The 21603-nt window shown below is 36.7% G+C and overlaps 1 protein-coding gene across 4 annotated transcripts in view; it reads right to left on the reverse strand.

Annotated features, from left to right (window-relative positions):
• The window catches only part of ICA69 (islet cell autoantigen 1-like protein), a 196201-nt gene that overhangs the window by 70357 nt on the left and 104241 nt on the right, over positions 1-21603 (reverse strand). For all 4 annotated transcript variants that reach the window (XM_090390956.1, XM_090390958.1, XM_090390957.1 and 1 more), the window contains exons 5-6: positions 10674-10797; positions 2881-3079 (exon numbers count right to left, since the gene is read on the reverse strand). In XM_090390956.1, coding sequence (XP_090247082.1) covers positions 2881-3079; positions 10674-10797 — 323 coding nt within the window. The remainder of the gene's footprint in view (positions 1-2880; positions 3080-10673; positions 10798-21603) is intronic.

Raw genomic sequence — 21603 nt, forward strand, 5'->3', positions numbered from 1 at the left:
AGAGTCAGTTCATCTTGCATAATAATTTATCACCACCTTAATTGAAAATCATCTACTTTTTTGACTATCATTCCTTCTTAGGTAATTTCAGAAGTTGAAATTGGAAACTTGATGCTAGAAGACTGCAAATAGTTGTTTAAAATATTTTATACATCCTGGAGAAGTGGCATAATATTAAATTTCAAAACAACTTTTTGAACAATTTCCTTGGATTTATTCAAATAACTAGACACATGAGGCACTAGACCTACAAACGTTTTATTTACATGGATTGTTTTCATTATATAATAATCCATAATTTATCTGACTGAACTGGGATATTTATTTTTCATTGAGAATTCTAAGAGTTTGTTAACTTGAAGAGATGCTGTGTGCATTGCTGGCATGCATCAATTCTGAGGGTTAAGGAATGTTATTTCACACATTATTGTTAAATTAAAATAGAATCACTAAATCTCTCAAATTGGTTTCTTCAATTAATAGCAATTTTTGGCATAATAACTTTCTCACAAGCAAACAAGTAGTAATTAAAAGCTTCTTGATAATACTGAATTTTGTTAACTTGTGGGGAGATAAATTAATCATAACAAACAGAAAACAAAAAACATCAGTTTCATATGCTATATTTATTTAGTTTGTTTCCAACAGAAAGCTGATGATTTCCTCCTAAACTGTTTACTCCTTACAATCAAATGGAGAATTCCAAAAAACTGAGAATAAATTTTACACCTAATTTCTTTTGTGCTCTGGTATAAAGAAATTACAATAAATAGTTATTAGTGTCCATCCTGTTATGAAAATTCTATAAAACCCATCTGCCAGCTTCCAAAGAATTAGAAGGGCTGCCAAAAGTTGTAAAGGTGAGTGCAATAACAAAATAAATTATAGTCAAGGAACTGTAGGATTATCCAAATCTTAAGTTTCAACTACTGCATTCAAATCTATGACTGAAAAATCCTTCAGTTAGCAGCATCTCATCCAGTTGATTTTTATAGCATTTTCATTTTTAAAATCACATCTAGCAGTTAGTTGAGTGCTTCCTCTGTCTGATATTTACATATAAACAAATATGTTTTCTTGTCAACCATCTGCTTTCGTAAAAGCCCAATGCCACTTCCAACTAGAAACCAAACTTTCTTCAAAGCAGTTATTCATTTTTCTACAATGCCTTTATCATGTTGCCTTAAACTAATGCTCTCTACCAATTTCTTAAGTGCTACTTTTATAATAATCATGTTGTTAATAATAATCAATAGTGCGCAGTTTAACTGCACGCATGTACACAAGCTAAAGCAAGTAACTGCAAACAACAGTTACTTGGCAAAGAAATCGATATTTTTTTTTAGTATAACTATTGTATAGCATACCTTCAGGAAGTCTCTAGGCACATGCATGCAGGCACACCAACAGGAAGGTAAACACAGATCATATGTGAAAGGTGGGCCCCTGTGCTCCTAACTGCTGCCCTGTATAGGTGATATAATGTAATCTCACTTTGCAAAAATCTGGAAAAATTTTGGTAAAGTGAGGTAGCCAAGCTTGTTAAGATTTATATAATGCTATAGAGCAATGGCAGATTCTAAAAATGGTCCCTCTGATTTATATAAAAGGGAGCTTTTTTCCACTAGAACTGGTAATCTGCATCCATGGCATATCATAGGCAATTTAACACTGCACTCTCAGTGGAGACATAAACTAAAATTTTGTTAAAAATTAAAAATTTTAGTTTGTGTCTCTCCACTGAGTGTGTAGTTAAATTGCCTATGATAATAATGCTAGCTTAGAGAAATATCGGCAATAAATAATTAATTTTGACTAGTAAATTATTTATTTGCATTCCATTGTCTACATAGTTTTCTATTCCAGAAACTTTGACATGAGTAATAGCAACAGCCATGGAAATTTCAATATGAAATACTAAGCACCTCATAGGACTTTAGGCTTTCAATCTTTCAGTTTTTTTTCTGCTTACTACTTGTAGAAATTTGTGTGTTTTTGCAATTTTAATATCGTTTCCCTGACAATATCTCCATGACTGAGATGAAATATAGGACTGATTAAATGTGTTGTTTAACTATTTATATGTGCTGTGTTTATTTCATTAAACCTCATAATGAGATTAAGAATGAATAATATTTTATCAAAACCAACACTATTATTTGGCAGTGAAGCACGGACAATGAGAGAAACAGTTAAGAAAATAATCATTAAAACAGAAATGAAATATACGAGAAGAACATTAGGTTATATAAGGCTAAATAAAAAGAGAAATGAAGACATACTAAAAGAACTAAACCAAACACCAATAATGGAAACTAGAAAAATATAGACCCAAATGGAAAGAGCATCTAGAACAAATGGCATATGACAGAAAGATATACTACAAACCAAAAGATCAAAGAAACAGAGACAGACCGATTAAAGCTGAGCTGAAAGCAAATAGGGCTACCTGACTTAGATTCGTGATAAGAGGAAGAGAAATTTACCAGCAACAAATGATTCACTTTTCCTTCTTTACATTCAGCATTCAAATACCATTATTATGGGATACATGTTAATTCCATTGTTGCTGACAAGGAAAGCAAGGGGTATTTACACTAACAGAAGTTAATTAGAAGTGATGGAAAAGTTCCAATAAGGCTAGAGAATCTCTAAACATCCACAGTACTATATTTCAAATACTGTAATTAGCAGTTTTATTTCTCTAAAACTAACAAAACTAATTTTTGCTCCTGCTAGAAGCACAAGCATACAAATAATAAATAAACTGTCTTGCTGGTTAACTATGGAACTTTGTAATTTAATTAGAAAATAACTTAAATAATAATTTAATTAGAAAATGTATAGAAAATAACTGTTTTACACATAGTATACACATACCTTTCGAAACTTTTCTAGCTGTTTGTACATATCAGGGTCGAGCTGCTGGGAAATATCTTTCATCCACATTAATGCTCCTCGATAAGTAGTTCTTGATTTTTCCATTTTTTCAATGGTTTGGAAGGTGTCAGCAATGGCTCGGTACTGGAATGTTTCAACCTCTTGATATAAACGAACTAATGGAACTCTAAGGGAAAGTCTGTAAATAAAAAAATAAATAAATAATAATAAAAGATGTTATATACTATTTGCACAATTAACTCTCAAGAAAACTCATAGGACTGAAGAAAGTTTTCTACGTTGCATTCTCTATAACAATGTTTGCTACTGTGCAAGCCAAATACATTTTGAAATAGACAATAATTATTATTACCATCTGACCTCCATGGAGTCGGGACTCATCATGGGAAGTACACACTATCGCACACAAAGCTCATCCAAACCATGTCTTAAACTGATTCAATGTGTCTACATTCATAACACACAAGCAATGAATTCCACTCACCAACCACTCTCCATATAAAGACCTTTCTCCTCACTCTGCTCGCACCCTCCTTATACAGTTTCCAGGAATGGTCTAACTCCCCCCCCCCCCATTCTATTAAAAATTTCTTCTATGCCAACCTATAACAACCTCTAACCTGCTTATACGTCTCAATCATATCCCCCCTCCTCCTCCTCCTATTTATGAGGTTTCGCAATTTACATTCTCTCAATCTGTTCTCGTATACCACATTCCAAAGACCACTGACCACCTTTGTGAGTCTTCTCTTGAGCCTTTCTAACAGGTCCTTGTCACCATGAAAACCCAGTGACCAAATCTGTGCACAATAATCCATATGAGGCCTGATCAAAGCCTTATGCAATGGCATCATAACCTCTTCATTTCTGCACATCAGGGTCGTCTGCATAATATGATGTGACATCTTCACAATGTGTGCTATATAGCCCATGAATTTCAGGTCCTTGTCCACCACTACTTCTAGATCTCCCATCTCCTTTAAAGTTTCCCCACCAAGTGTATACTTTGCTTCATTGCTTACCAAATTTCAAAACTCTACACTTTGCAACATTGAACTGACAGTTTCACTTACCTGTCAATTCATGCAATATATTAAAGTCCTCCTGTATGGCCATAACATCCCCAGTGCTGTTATAAGACTTTGATTACAACAGGCATGCCAATGCTTTGCTACAACAGGCATGCCAAAGCTACTGCCAATTCCCTGGAACATTCACTTAAGACGTGTATGTCATCAAATCCTATTGCCATCAAGGTTATTTATTTCCTCAAATACCTCCTGATCACTAACAATTAAGCCATCCTCTCCTGTCATCTACACTTAAGTTTCTCATGATTTCACCCTGATGAGAATGAAATACCCTTATAAACTGATTATGGAATACCTCAACAATGTCTTCTGCAGTAGTTACCATTCTATCATTTTCATCCATTAACATCTACTATAAACATTTTTCCATCTACTTGCCACATACTAAAAAAACTCTCTGCAGTTTTTCTTTGCCTGATTGCTAATTTCTGCTCATACAGCACTTTTTTTGCCCTTACTAACTGAATCACTCTACTGGCTTGTTATTTTATACCCTTCATCTAAATGATTATTATCATTATTCATCTTGTACTGCCACCAAATTGCCTTCTTCCATATTTCGTGTTTAAGCCCCTCATTCATCCATTTTGCTGATTACTAAATAACTTAAAGAATTCACAATGTATACTGGAATATAAATTAAAATAAACTTTAATATATACTTCCTATATTTTGGCAACATGACGTTGCCATCTTCATGGGAACATAAGATTAAGACACGTGCACAAGGCACTAAAAACAGCAAATGAGATCGAAGTGAGGAAACTACTGTTTTTCATAAAGTCCTGATGGTGCCCCTAGTGGGCTATATTAGGTATTCTTGGCTGTTGGGCTGAAGTTCTCAAGACGTACGTCTCCAAAATTTGGGGCAGTCTCATGCATCCAAATTTGTTTGAGGTTTGGCATGCTTCTTTATGGCTGAGGCTGACTCTATGAATAGTCTTTAAATTTATACTTGCTGTGGTGTATTACTGTGGCTTTCTTCTCGTATTCTGTGGTGTGTATCCAGAGCATGGTGTGCAAGCCCAGAGTGGCTGTATTGGTGAAACCGGATGTAGTCCTTGTTTCAGAAATTCTGATGTTCGCTGTCCTGCCTGTTTGGCCAAAGTAGGACAGCTTACAGCTGTAAGGACCTGGTATACATCAGGTAAGTCTAGGGGAAGTGGTTGGTCATTAGTGGAGCAAACAAGGGATGCCAATTTTCTATATGGTCTGTAACAAGAGGTCAGGTCATGTTTATTCAGGATTTTGGTAATTTTTTCCAAGGTGTCCCAGATGTAGAGAATGGTGATGGATTTAGAGTAATCTTTTTTGTGAATGGGGGGAGGGAGGGGGCTGTGGTTTACTGGTTTTAGTATTTTTTTTTTTTTGGATTTTTTGAGGGTTGTAGCCATCGGCTGAGAAAGTGTTAAGGATGTGATTTAGTTCAGCGGTTTGGCCACATGGCTCTGACACACTCCTCTCCTAAACACACTTAAACAACCAACACCCCAGAATCAAGTTCACCCTGGAAAAAGAGGAAAATAACAGCCTCCCTTTCCTAGACACACTAGTCACCCGCCAGCCTGATGGAACCTTGGTCTTCTCAGTTTATAGAAAACCCACCCATACAGGCAGGTACATTCACCAACAATCCTACCACCCTCTTCACAACAATATGGAGTTATTAAGACACTATACAACAGGGCTAAACTAATCTGTTAAAATGACAATGCCCTAATAACCACTGAACTAAATCACATCCTTAACACTTTCTCAGCCAATGGCTACAACCCCCCAAAATCCAAAAAACACTAAAACCAGTAAATCACAGCCCCCCCCAATTCACAAAAAAGATTACTCTAAATCCATCACCATTCCCTACATCTGGGGCACCTCAGAAAAAATTACCAAAATTCTGAATAAACATGACCTGACCTCTTGTTACAGACCATATAGAAACATACAGACCAGTGTTTCTCAACGTGGGGCATATGCCCCACAGGGGACAATTAGAAAATGTACATGTACATATTTGCTTAAGTTAAGGGATATTACATCATCCCATATCGTTTCTTCGCCGAATAAGAAACTCAAAGAGTTTCATGCCGAATATAGTAGAAACTATATAAAGTTCGGCGATTCCAAGCATAAGCAAATACCTGGATACTGCAGCAACTGACCCTTAAGTTCACATTATGGGTAAATATCAAGAATAGTGATTGGAGCTTGCTCCACCTTTGACATGAGTTGCCTCAGCTTGCACTACCTTAAGGGTCAGTTGCTGCAGTATCCAGGTATTTGCTTACGCTTGGAATCGCCGAACTTTATATAGTTTCTACTATATTCGGCATGAAACTCTTTGAGTTTCTTATTTGGCTAAGAAACGATATGGGATGTAATATCCCTTAACTTAAACAAGTCTTATGTTGCCGAATTGAAGCCTTTGGCTCTTCATATATCTAATAAGTACATATACATATTTATATTATACTTTTTCAGAACTTGGCTGACTATTATGCTACAGGTGGGGCATCAAAATCTTTGAGACATTGAGGTGGGGCATGATCCAAAAAACGTTGAGAAACACTACCCTAGACCTACCTGGTGTATACCAGGTCCCTTGCAGCTGTAAGCTGTCCTACTTTGGCCAAATAGGTAGGACAGCGAATATCAGAATTTCTGAACACAAGGACTAAATCCGGTTTCACCAGTACAGCCACTCTGGGCTTGCAGACCATGCTCTGGATACACACCACAGAAATACACTACAGCAAGTATAAATTTGAAAGACTATTCATAGTCAGCCTCAGCCCTAAGAAACATGTCAAACCTCAACAAATTTGGATGCATGAGACTGCCCCAAATTTGGGAGACGTACATCTTGAGAACTTCAGCCCAACGGTCAAGAATACCTAATATAGCCCACTAGGGGGCACCATCAGGACTTTAGGAAAAATAGTAGTTTCCTCGCTTCGACCTCATTTGCTATTTTTAGTGCCTGCATGCACGTGTCTTAATCTTATGTTCCCATGAAGATGGCAACATGACGTTGCAGAAATATAGGAAGTATATATTAAAGTTTATTTTAATTTATATTCCAGTATATGTTGTGAATTCCTTAAGTGATTTAGTAATCATGTACAACCAACATATAAGCCTTTCTATGAGAATCATCCATTTTGCTGTTATGTATTTCTTTGTCAGGTCCCATGCAACATTCATTTCCTTGCTGCTCAACTCATCATTCTATGGAATAGCTCCAAGCTGTCTCCTAAGCTTGTCATAATCACCAGCCTTGTACTTTCTCATATATCTATTCCTCACAGAAGCCTGCATATGGTTAGCCACAACCAAGGTGATCACTTCATGATCACTGTCACCAACTGGAGGAAAGTGCAAAATCCCACTCACAATTACATTTTCTGATGAAATGATCGGATAAAATCTCAATCTCACATGCCTTCCTTTATATACTGCCCGAGGTTGTTCTCTCTCAAAAACTTTTGTTCTTATTCCCAAATTCTTTCTTTTAAGGTTACAAGGTGATCAGCATTCATAGTGAAGAATTTATGGAGATCACATTGCCAGAGGAAACAACCAAAAAACTTATACAGCATTATGTCGTCACTCCCAGAATTTATGCCCTGCCAAAAATACACAAAACAGACACACCACGACAACCAATAGTTGAAGGAATCAACAGCCATAAAATTAGTGGCCACACTCAAGGAGTTGGTAGGTCATTCCTCCTCCTACATAAAAAATACACTACACTTCATAAACAAGATTAGAAATATCACACTCAACAACAAAGATTTATTAGTCAGCTTTAACATAACTTCCTTTTTCACTAATGTCCCGATCAATGATACTATCTTTCTCTTACAAAACATATTTCTCCCTGATATCACAGCCCTCTTTGCCCATGTACTTTGCTCTGGGTATTTCATGTGGCAAAATAATTTTTACCTAGAAAAAGAAGGTATGGCCATGGGCCCACCACTTACCCCCAATAGCTAACTTTTACATGGAAGACCTTGAGCAATGAGCTCTAGATTCAGCCGGCCTAAAACCCAAAGTCTGGCTCAGATACGTTGATGATATTTTCGCCATTTGGCCTCACGGCTACGAAACATTAAATACATTCCTAAACCACCTGAACAAACAACACAAACATATCCAATTCACCATCAAAATTGAAAATAACAACTCTCTTCCTTTTCTAGACACAATCGTTACACATCCTCCCTCAGGCTGCCTCTCCTTCACTGTCTACCACAAACCTACACATACAGGCCAATACATACATAAAAATTCATACCACCATCCAACACAAAAGCTAGGAATCATCAGCACCCTCAAACATGGCCTGCTTTGACCATGTTTGACACGCTAACCACCAAGAGGCTGCAGGTTTGAATCCCACCATAGGCATATGGATGTTTGCGATTGTTCTACAAAAACTGTGTGGAAAGAGAATCTGCAACCCAACCACTTATTCTAGCAGACTTCACTCCCAAAACCCAGTGAGGTGCGGGAATGACCATACTGTGTCTACAGACGTCAAATGTGGGGGGGGGGGGGATTTAATGTGACATTTGTGTTTGTCTTTTCTTGTAATTGTACACCCTGTTTCCTCCTATGCAGGATAAATTGCAGGTTCATTGAATTTTGTAAACTCCTGGATGGGCAAGGTAAGGAAGGCAATCTTTGGATGAGTTGAGTATACGTTTTAATTTTGCAGGATGTTTGAACATTGCCTTAATATGGTATTTTTGCAGTGTTCTATTTATTTTTTTCTGATATTCCTGTAATGTATGGTTTTTTTTTTTTTACTAAGTAATTTAAGGAAATTACAATGTCACTAGGATATACATTAAAATAAATTTTAATATACTTCAATATTTCGGCAACGTCACGTTGCCATTTTCAAGAAACTTAAGAACAAGACGCGTGCATGCAGGCACAACAAACAGTAAATGAGGAAGAAGCAGGAAGCTAATATTTCTCCTGAAGTCCTGATGGTGCCCCCTAGCGGGCATTGTTGGTATTCTTGGGCGATTAGGCTGAAGGTCTTCTGATGTAGGTTTCCCAAATTTGAGGCAGTCTCATACAACCAAATTTGTTGAGGTTCGGATTGTTTCTCAGGGCTGAAGCTGATTCCATGAAAAGCCTTTCGTACTTGTATTTACTACGGTGTATTATCGTGGCTTTCTTCCACCATATTCTATGGTAGGTATCCAGTGCATGGTCCGCAAGACCAGAGGGGCTGTATTAGTGAAACCGGATGTAGTCCTTGTGTTCTGATATTCACTGTCCTGCCTGTTTGGCCAAAGTAGGACAGCTTACAGCTGCAAGGGACCTGGTATACACCAGGTAGGTCTAGGGGAAGTGGTTGATCTTTAGTAGAGCGGATAAGGGATGCCAATTTTTTATATGGTCTGTAACAAGAAGTTAAGTCATGTTTTTTTTAGGATTTTTGTAATTTTTTCCAAGGTGCCTCGGATATAGGGTATGGTGATGAATTTAGAGTAATCCTAGTTGTGAGGGGGGGGGGGGGTTGTGGTTTACTGGTTTCAATATTTTTTGGATTTTTTTTGGGGGGGGGGGGGGAATAGCCATTCACTGAGAAAGTGTTGAGAATGTGGAGTTTAGTTCTGTGGTTAGGGCATTGTTCTCAAATTCTTTCAATTTTTCTTCAATAATCTTTGTGTATTTTAGTCTACAGTTCACATCTGAGAGCTGCTCAACTATTATTCGCTTTAAAACTTTCTTACATGTTATTTTTTTCAATGTGAAATTAAATTTTATCCTGCTTAAGACTAAATAGTGATCGCTTCAGATTTCAAATCCTCTGTACATTCTGGTGTCCTGCACCAGGGAGAAAACATCACTATCAACAATAACATAGTCAATGAGACTTTTCTTATTCCTTGCCTCTTCTCTCCATGTGAATTTGTGCACATTTTAATGTTGGAACATGGTGTTAGTAATAACCAGTCCATGTCCTGAACAGAAATCCAACAGGTATTTGCCATTATTATTAGCTTTGCTCTTTTCTCCAAATTTTCTCAAATTATTTTTGTATGTCTGACAATATTTACTATTAATAAATATTAATTAAAATATTATTACTTAATTGTATGTGTAATCTAAACAGAACAAAAACAGATGCATGTTAAATGTCATTTTTTACAGATTTTTTTTTGTGGTGGTAGAACACACACACACTTTACATGTATTTTTCAATGGAAAAATCATGTTCTATTATGATTTTTATTTATGTGAAAATCTTGGGAATACGTATATTGCGTAAACAGAGAATCCACTGTATATTAAATCCATTTTTAATTCAAAATAAATATAAGGCTGAACAATTACTGAAAAAAATAAATAAATAAATAAATAAAAATAAATAAAGTACAAAAAGAACAAAATTTTATAATATAAAGCTTCTCCATTCTATTTTGTAGTGTACTTACTAAAAATTAACTGGCAAGACAGTATAACCAGTTATTAAAGTGCTGTAACAAGTTTTATTATGAACAGCTTCATAAAACTAGCTAGTGCTAGTATTTGCAGCTAAAGCTAAATGGGGAGAGGGAATTAATATCGCAATAATTAATATTTTAATTTTCTAAAAAGAAAACTTTGTATTATATACTGCAATTACTTACGAACACAGAAATGAAATCTAACCTTTGCTGTGCTGAGTAACTTAATGTTTTCCCGGTTGCAGTCATCATCTTTCCTGCACGCGTTTTATCTTGTTTACCACATTCTTTAAGAAATCTGCCCATTGCATTCTCCTCTTGAGATAGCACTGCAATATTTTTCTTTCATTATTTTGTTAATTTTTAAATGAAATGTAAAAATTGAACAATCATTACTATTAACTATGGCAGTGGACCAAAAAAAAATCACAAATTTTTTGAAAATTATCAGAAGTGAATGAATCAGATATGTACACAGTAATACTGAGTAGGATAGATGTTAATAAGGCGGCTGTAGGGATTGGAAGATATATAATGTCACATTTTTAGGGAATGGATGCGCAAAAAAAAAAAAAGTAATGTGCCCTTAGGCTAGTTGCTGAATGAGTTTTGATAGCACAGAATTCACTATGATAGTCAGCATGGGTTTGTAAAGAGTAAGTTTTGCACTGGCAAGCTACCTTGTATTTTATGAAAAAGTGATGAATGTGCTGGATAAGGGAGACTATAAGGTATTTTATATGCTATGTGAAGGCAAGGGAAAGGTTGCCTCATAGTAAGTTGGTGTAACGAGTACACAGAGAGAGAGAGAGAGAGAGAGAGAAAGGTATGAGAAGAATCAATAACACATCTGAATGATAACCAAAAGGTTTGGGGTTGAGGTTGGGAAGGGGGGGGAAACAAACATCTGGAAAGGAAGGTAACCAGTAGCATTTTGAGCCACTATTATTCAACCTACAGAGTGTTTCAAATCACAGTACCCCTATTCGGAGCAATCTGTAGAGAGAGAGAGAGAGAGAGAGAGAGAGAGAACCAGTAGATGAAATAACCTCAAACTTGTTGGGTACTCGACCAGATCATGGGGAAAAGAGATTTTAACAATAAAAAAAATTTGTTCAAAAATTAACTAATCAACAGACATGGAGGAGTGTGGTTGGGAGGATTGGAGATCGTGACCTTAACGCAAATGGGTTGAAATTATTGGACTCTGCTGTATTAACAGCTTGTCCATAATGAATACCTTCTTCCAGCACTGAGAAGTCCATAAGTATACCTGGTACAGGGATACACTTGGACAAAGGTCTCTGACTTCTTTATAGTCTCGGGACCTATTTTCCTCAGTGCTGGATGTTCGTGTGAGGAGAGGGACAGAACTGTCAACTGACCAACACCTTGTTGTCTGCACTCTACGGCTACAGAAACCAAATACTACCATCAACGCTGGTAGACATAAGCAGCTATACTGCGTGAAATGGGAGGCATTGGAAAATGAGGATGTAAGGAAGAATTTTGCCGATAACATATCCTCCAGATTCAAAGAGATTCCCAAACATACTGCAGATGTTGAGGAGGAGTGGGAGCTGTTCAGAACAGCTGTCACAACCTCTGCACTCTCATGCTGTGGCAGAAAGTGCTCACGTGGCGACGGACAGTGAGAAAAAGGACACCTTGTTGGAACCAAGAGGTCCAAAAAAGTTGTCTGGGCAAAAAAGGAGGCCTACCTAACATGGCTTAGGGTTAGATTGCCTAAGATGTGTTTCCGGTATACTGAGGTACGAAAAGCTGCTGGGAATCCTTTGGAGAAAGATTAGACTCATCCTATGCAAATGCAAACAAAGTATTCTGGCAGACCATCTGCCGCCTTTGAGGGAGGAAATTGTGCACAGCAAGGACAATTAAGGCCTCTGATGGTGCACTGTTAACAACCGAGAAGGATATCCTCCACAGATGAAGGGAATACTTTGAGAGCCTTCTCAACCCAGGTGGCACAGCAGCTGTGGACATCCAAGAAGTGCAGATTGGGGCGATGACTAGTCTCACAACAGAAGAGGTCCATTTAGCGATAAAATCGCTAAAATCGGGCAGGACTGCTGGTGATGATGAAATTCAGCCCAAAATGCTAAAAGCCTTAAATCGAGACAGTGTTCTCTGGCTGACTCAAGTGTATCAGGCTGCTTGGATATCTGGGTGAGCACCAAAGCAATGGCAGATAGGCATAATAATACCAGTCTTCAGAAGGGAGACCAGAGAGAGATTGCAGCAACTATCGTGGTATCTCTCTGCTCAGCATGCCTGTGAAAGTATATACTAGGTGCTTGGAAAGAAGGTGCAGGAGCATAGTTGAGTCAAAGATCCAGTCAAAGTCCTTGTCCTTCCACGTGACCTCCCAGAGGGTGGGAGGTCACGTGGAAGGACAAGGACTCGCTGGATAGATTATATCCAGAGCCTTGGGTGGACATGTCTGGCAGTCCCACCATAACAACTGAGCTTGGTGGCAGAGGATCGTGACCATTGGAAGTTCATCTTGCAGCTGCTGCCCCACAACCCAATTCGGAAAGGTGGGCCTTGAAGACGGATGGATGGATGATCAATAGAGGAAATATGGCACTGTGAGCAAAATAAGATAGTAAATTTTGTATACTATGTGAGCGAGACTAACTCTACAGTCATTCAACTTACATGATGGGACTCGCTTTGCCTAAACATGCTTTGCTTGTGAAGTATATCTATCGAACGGGGGAAAAAATGAGCATTTCTTGCATCTGTACTTCATGAGTACAGACATCTAAAGACTTTGCAAAAAGGCCTAAGCCTAATGACACCAAATGTATGGTTCGTCGATTTGAAGAGACAGGCAGTTTTAAAGTCCAACCAGGATGAGGACGTAAATCTGAAATTTCAAAAATGATTGAAGATTTTACAACTGGAGTTTTGAGAAGTCAAATGAGAGTGCTCTAGGTTTATGCAGTGCATGTGCCATGCAAGATAATCAGATTTGACATACACAATGTCAAATATGGAGAATGTTGTGTAAAGCATTGCAATGCTACCATATAAACTCAGCCATAGCCAAGAATTGCAAATGGGAGATGCCAGCATCTAACAAACTTCTGTGTTGACATTTCTGATGCTAATGGAAGTGGATGAGGATTAGCCTTGAAACATCCTATGGAGTGATGAAGTGCCATTTTCATGTTTATGGCACAGTAGATGCTCAAAACTGCTGCGCCTGGGTTTCAGAGAATCCCTGCATTTCAAAAAGTTCCCTTACATTCGATAAAGGTCATAGTATGGATAAGATTTACAGCCAAGTTCATTATCAGGCCATTTTTCTTCAAAGAAATCCACTGAACCAGACCTGTGACCTGCACAGTTACAGCTGTAAGTTAACAGGAAATATTGAGCAGTTTTGTCATCCTGCAACTGCAGCAGCAAACAGGGTGCCTGAATACAATAGTGTTGATGCAAAATGGAGCACCTCCTCACACAGGATGTAAAGTTCAACAATTATTACATCATCATCATTTCACAGAGGATAAAGTGATCAGTTGTTCATTTTCTATGAAATGGAACTATGTTCACCAGACCTTAACTAATGTGACTTTTGGCTTTGGGGTTACCTCAAAAGCACAGTGTATAAAGACAAAGTTCTTCACCCGGCAGATTTGAAAGACAAAATCACACATCATGTGTGAAACCTTTTGACAAATCAGTTGCATTCTGCTGTAGAAAATGCAGTATGACAGTATCAGCTATTGGTCAACACACTGAAAAACCACTGATTTCCATTGATCATCCGGATCACCTTGACTACTCCTTGCAACATGTCAACTCTATGTGATATGTTTTTTGTATCGCAGCATTTTATGAAATGAGCAAAATAAACATAATCGAATAACTTAATTTCTCATTCACTCTGAATCATTTCCCAGTCACATACCATCCAGTTCACATTAACGTAATTTCTCCCACTCACAGTGCCATATTTCCTATACCAGTCATTTTTTAACAAATTTTTTGGTCAAAATCTCTTCCCCGTGATCTGGTTAGGGTACCCACCAAGTTTGAGGGTATTTTGTCTACTGGCTGTCTACAGATTGCTCTGAATAGCAATATTTCAATTTGAAACACCCTATATATTTGTTAATAATATTATGTGGAATGACAGGATATATTTAGTTATTTATTGAATAAGCTTAGAGGAGATTTATGAGGAGTGATGATAAACTCAAATACATTCAGCAAGATTTAAATAAACTTTTAGTTTGAACATAAGTGAAGTTTTCTTTTTAATGTTAAAAAGTCTTAACTTGTATGCACAATCTATGGAATTGTGCTCCAGAATGAGATTCAAGATTTGTGGAAAATGGTCAACAGACAACTGAAATTCAAAGAGCAACATGCAAGAATTCCAGAGAATGCACTGCATGCTGCTGCCATAATAAGGATACTAACAAGTAGAGATAAGACGGTGGCCCTGATCAGACCAGAGACATATGTCTCAGGTTTTAAATGTTTTTAGATTCACTAAGAAATATCAATGTTGATTCTATTTTTATAAACAATTATCAAACTACTATGGAAGAATAAAAACATTTGTGAATTTCCAGGAATTTTGTGCCAAATCTCTGTTATAGCATGCCTAAAGTAGAATGTGACTCATACTGCTAATGTTAGATTTATAAGATGTAGGAAATTTTTTCGCTTGGCTATAAAGTAATTAAACATGACAAGAAATTATATTATTCTTTTAATCCTTAATTAAGTGTAAGCAAACAAAGTTTGCGTGTGAAGTATCTTCGGAACTACTCTATTTGTATGTAGAGGCAGAAGACATCCATTGCCTTGAATACACTCTCTGGTATCCTACAGTGCAAAGCATGCTTGCTTTCAGATGTGTACTTTAGTATGAATTATGGGAAAGGTCACTGCCCAGACCAGTTTTGATTTTTACTGAGGTCTCATCAATGGGAGCCAGAACTACGAAGACACTAAGGCTGCTGAATTAACACAGAAATCATATATTTTCCAAATACAAGTAGCAAAATTGTATATATCACTATATTATTAAAATACTTTGGATCAGAGAAAGTTGTAAGTTTTTTCACCTGCTTATAAAGTATATTAAACATGACAAGAAATTATATTATTGTTTTAATCCTTATTGCAAGCGTGAAGTTTACAAGTGAAGCATCTTCATGACTAGTCACATATGGAGACAGCTGACTTCACATCAATTGAATTAATATCGACAATGCAAAGCACACTTCCTATCAGACATGTATACTGTTATGCACTGTGGGAAGGGTCACCACCCAGACCAGTTTCAACCTTTATTATTTATTTCAAGAGCTTACACTTGGGTATGCAATATTAAAAGAGAATATAATTTCTTGTCAAGTTTAATATACTTTATAACCAAGTGATAATATGGTGATAACACACCATTCTACTACTTGTGTATAACTTCTGCATTGATTTGACCTTAGTATTTTATCTATTTTCCTGGTTCCTACTGTGAAATCTCAATAAAGGTTGAAACCAGTATGGGTAGTGATTCTTCCCATAATGTTAGCAATATACATGTCCAAAAAGAAGTGCATTTTGCATTGTGGGATACTATCACAACTGATGTGAAGTCAACTGCCACTATATACAAGAAGACTAGCAACTTTATTTGCTTACACTTGGATTAGGATTCAATAATAGCATCAACGAAGCAGCCAAAAATACACTCCCACAATTGAAAAGGAAAAATAATAAACCTTGGATAAATGAATAAATATTAAAATTGATGGAACAAAGAAAAAAAGTTAAAGAACAAACCTGAATACAAAAGCATGAATAAAGAAATAAAAAAAGAATGCAGGAAAGCCAAAGTGGAATGGATTAAGAATAAATGTACAGACATAGAAAACCTTGATAGAAAATACAAAAGCAGAGAAATGTATGAATCACGCAAGTGTCATTAGAGCCTCAAGAGACCATATTCTAATGGATAAAAAAGAAATCATGGAAAGATGGATTGAATATACAAGGAAATTATACGAGCAACAAAGAAATGATATTCCAGAACAGACTGATTTAGAAGGACCACCCATTTTACTTTGTGAAGTTGAAAATGCCATCAGAAAACTAAAACCACATAAAGCTGCAGGAATAGATATCTTGGCAGAATGGATGAGGGCTCTCGATGAAGGAAGACTGAAATTTCTAACAAAATTATGCAAGAAGATATATGAGACTGGATTTCTATCCAAAGATATTAATCACTCAATTTTCATTCCAATTCCCAAAAAAAACAAAAGCTACAAGATGTGGAGTTCAGGGCAATTAGCCTCATCAGTCAAGTATCAAAAGTCCTCCTATAAGTTATTCTTGAAAGAAATAAAAGAAAAATAAACATAGAAATAAATGATACACAAAGTGTCTTCAAGGAAAATGTAAGTACAAGAAACCATCATAGAAAGACATCTAAAAAACAAAAAGATGTGTACCTCTGCTTGATAGATTACAAAAAGGCATTTGACAATGTTCAACATGAGCAATTAATTGAAATCCTTTCAAAAATAGGCATGGACGGAAAAGACATTAGGCTAATAACTAATCTTTACTGGGAACAGACTGCATCTTTGAGAATAAATAGAGAGACCTCAGAAGAATTCCCAGTTCAGGAAGGTGCGAGACAAGGCTGTGTCTTGTCTCCGATTCTATTTAACCTGTACACAGAAGAAATATTTAATAAAATCAGTAACCTCAAAGAAATCACTGTAAGGGGCAGAAATATTAATACCTAATGTATGCAGATGACACGGTTCTTCTAGCTGAAAACAAATATGACCTCAAGACTCTTATAGATGAAACCCCTCAAGTACAGCGAACAGTATGGCCTCAGTTTCAACTTGAAAAAGACAAAAATCATGATAATATCAAGAGAAAAGGAAATACCAAAAATATGCATCAACATAAAAGGAAATAAATTAGAACAGGTGCAAACATACATATACCTCGGATACTTGATCACAGAGAATGGCAGAACAGAAGACGAAATTAGAAAAAGGATTGAAATTGCAAGGTCAACTTTCACCAGTATGAAAAATCTATTGACATCTAGAGAATTAAATCTGAAAACAAGACTAAGAATCTCCAAATGTTACATATGGTCCATATTATTGTATGGAGTAAAGACATGGACACTCTCCAATCTGAGTGTGAAAAAAAAAAAAAAAAACTGGAGGACTTTGAAATGTGGATATCATGGAAAGACAAATGAAAAGGTACTAGAGATGGGAGGCATAAACAGGAGCCTGATAAAAGAAATTAAAAAGAGAAAAGTCAGCTGTTTTGGACATATTCTGAGACATAACTGCCAACAAAGGACACTACTCGAACATTACTGTTGAGGGAAAGAGGAGAGGAAGACAAAGACTGGAGTGGATGAAAAATATAGAAGACTGGACCTATCTCTCATATGAGGAATGCAGCAGAGAAGCGCAGAATAGGACATGGTGGAAACACATGGTAGTCAATCTCCTGGAGGGAAAAGACACCTGACAGGACAGGATTACGATTAAAACAGGAATACAGTTTCTTTTCAAGTTTAATACAGACTTGCAAACATTTGAAGGCTTTTCATAAAAAGAGGCAAATGAAAATAATTTCTTGAATGCATTAAGAGAATAAATCCTCCCAAGACATTGACATTTGGCATTACTGACAAACCCCCCCAATTGATGTCTGATTACTGCACAAACTGTCAGTAGTTGGTTCACGTGATGATTATCAATTTATCAACAGCAGAGTGTGAGTAAGGAGGATATTAAAACTAAGCTGGAAAAAAGGATAAGACTAAATTGAAAGTTTTGTTAATTGTGCTTGAATGAAGAATCTTCAGTTCATCAATAATCTATGAACCATACACTTTATATTCCCACTTATGCATACAAAAAAGATGTCTAAGAAGCAATCAATCTTCTGGAAGTGGGGAATCCTCAGTATAAAGGAGTTTTATCAGGAGCTTTTATAACTCCAAAGCTACTCAAGGTTCCTTACAATTCCTAACGTGACATGAAAATAGGCATATCTTGCAAAATATTCTCATTACAACAGAAGCCAAACATTACTGTAAAAGCAGATATCTCGAAATTAAATATAAAAGGTTAGCTTTTATATTTAAAAAAGTCCTGTCTGATAGCATTAAAATGATATTTAAATTTAAATTTCTATAATGAACATATTAGTGGTAGTGGAAAGTTTTTTTTTCCCCCCAATGGTTACAAAGTAAGTTATATTTGACAAAAACAAGAATATAATGTCAAGTAAATTTTATAGGGGTGCTTAAGGGTCAAAGCTGTATAACTGAGAGGAGACCTCCACATAGCCTTTAAAGGAATGCGGAGAACCGACCAGGGCTTCTGACCTCATGTCCAATCCTCACCTTCTCGTGGTGCACCCTATTGGGTATCTACTTGGATACTGAACGAACGAGGATGGGCTGGCAATTTGGGATTTAGACGACCAAATTGTATTCTTATTGGTTAAACCAAAATAAAAAATGATGGTACAACATGACAAAATTTCATGCCGGCTGGGGCGTCGCCCAGTTAAACAAGGCTTCCGTTGTTTTCGCCAGGGAACCAGGGCGAACAGCGAAAAGTCAGCTACTGGAACAAATCTGAAAACAAACCCCAACTCAACATCACCAGAGTTAAAGATCGGTACTATCAACGTAAGAAGCCTGAATGGCAAAGAAATGGAGCTAGCTGAGGAATTAGATAAGTACCAGATCGACATAATAGGGGTGACTGAAACAAAAAAGACCAACACTGGTGAGATCTTTCTGAGCAATAAATACAAAATGTTATATTCAGGCAATGATAATCAAGGAAAAGAAGGAGTAGCCATAGTATTCAACACAAAATATGAGGCTAATCTTGAATGGCAGTCAGTCTCAAGTAGAGTAATGTGAACAAATATGAGAATGGGGAACTGGACAATGAGACTTATTTGTGCCTATGGTCCCACAGAAGGTTCTACTAAGGTAGAAGTGGAGGAATTTTTTTGACGCTTTAGAAAAAGCAACTGACACAATGAAAAAGGAAAAGTTGGTCCTTGTTGGGGATCTAAATAGCAGAGTAGGAAATGATTGTGAGACATACAAAAATATTTTGGGAAAATTTGGAGAAAAGAGCACAGCTAATAATAATGGCAAATTCCTGTTGGATTTCTGCTCAGGACATGGACTGGTTATTACTAACACCATGTTCCAACATAAAAGTGTGCACAAATTCACATGGAGAGAAGAGGCTAGGAATAAGAAAAGTCTCATTGACTATGTTATTGTTGATAGTGATGTTTTCTCCCTGGTGCAGGACACCAGAGGATTTGAAATTGGAAGTGATCACCATTTAGTCTTGAGCAGGATAAAATTGAATTTCATATCGAAAAGAATAACATGTAAGAAAGTTTTAAAGCGAATAAAAGTTGAGCAGCTCTCAGATGTGAACTGTAGACTAAAATACAGAAAGATTATTGAAAAGAAAATGAAAGAGTTTGAGAACAGGAATCAAACCTTGGAGATTCAGTGGCAAACTCTGAAGAAAACATTGATTCTGCCAGAGAGGCATGTGGTGAGGTTGTGTGCAAGGATAAAAAAATCAGAACTCCCTGGTGGACACAGGAAGTTAAAGAGGCAGTGAAGGAAAAGAAGAAAGCATATCAAAAGTTCGTGGCAAATAAGTCAGCTTTTACTCTTACAGAATACAGAGACAAATGTAAGAAAGCTAAACAGTGTGTAAAACTAGCTAAACAAAAAGTCATGGGAGGACTTTGGCAAGAATATAGAAAATAAATATCAAGAAGGTGGCAAAATATTCTGGAGGTTGTTGAAGAAGCTTAGGAATGGAGGTAAGAGTGCTGTAAAAGGAGTTAGAGATGATAAAGATGATGAAAACAGGAGAAAAAGATATCCTTGAAGTATGGAGTAATTACTTTGAAAAACTGCTAAATGAAACAAGCAGTGATGACAGCACAGTGATAAAAAACACTGACCAGGCATACAGTCAGGAATACATATCCATACTTGAAGTAGAAAAAGCCATCAAAGGCTTGAAATGTGGAAAGGCAGCAGGAGTAGATGATATTCGACCAGAAATGCTGAAGTATGGTGGTATAAGTCTTACAGTGGCTGCACTGCATAGTTCAGAAAGCCTGGACAGAGGGACGAATTCCCAATGATTGGAGTAGAGCTCTCATAGTACCCATATTTCAAAAGGGAAATAAAACTGAATGTGAGAATTACAGAGGTATTTCCCTACTGAGTGTTCCTGGCAAGATCTATGCAAGAATACTTGAGAAACGGTTGAGAAGATTTGTGGAAGAAAAGCTTGGTGAAGAACAAGCTGGATTCAGGCCAAATAGAGGCTGTCAGGATAAGATCTTCACTTTACGACAAATAGTCGAGAAAGCATGGGAATATAACAAAGATCTGTATTTAAGTTTTGTCGATTTGGAAAAGGCATATGACAAGGTGCCAAGAGAGAAGCTATTCAATACGCTGCAGTTATATGGTGTCAATGGGGCATTATATCAAGCAATACTTAGTCTTTATTTGAGTTGTAAGTCAGCAGTTAGAATTGAAGGAAGTACAGGAAGATGGTTTAATGTTAAATCTGGTGTTAGACAACGATGCACATTATCCCCTCTGTTATTATCTATATGGATCACATTATGAAGGAAAGTGGTATTAAACCTGATATCAAAATTGGAGATGTTAATGTCAGCTCTTTGCTTTATGCGGATGATGTTATACTTCTAAATAAATCTGCTACAAGTCTGCAAGATTCTCTGACTAAATTCAATTGCTGTTGTAATAGATATGGTATGAAGGTCAGCAATAAAAAGACAAAGACAATGAAAATAGGCAGAATCATTGAAAATGTCAACTGTGTTGTGAATGGAGAACCTGTGGAACAAGTAAAACATTTCAGCTATTTAGTCACGATTTTTAAAGAAGATGGTAAATTAAATATAGAAATAGACAACAGAATCAGCAAAGCTGGTATGGTGGAAAGTCAATTGAATAAATTCATGCGGAATAAGAGAGAAATTAGTCGGAACACTAAATTAGCTGTATA

The sequence above is a fragment of the Typopeltis vanoorti genome, chromosome 3 (genome assembly GCF_054136105.1).
Source record: "Typopeltis vanoorti isolate ZY-2024b chromosome 3, IOZ_Tvanoo_1.0, whole genome shotgun sequence".
NCBI classification, from domain to species: Eukaryota; Metazoa; Arthropoda; class Arachnida; order Uropygi; family Thelyphonidae; genus Typopeltis; species Typopeltis vanoorti.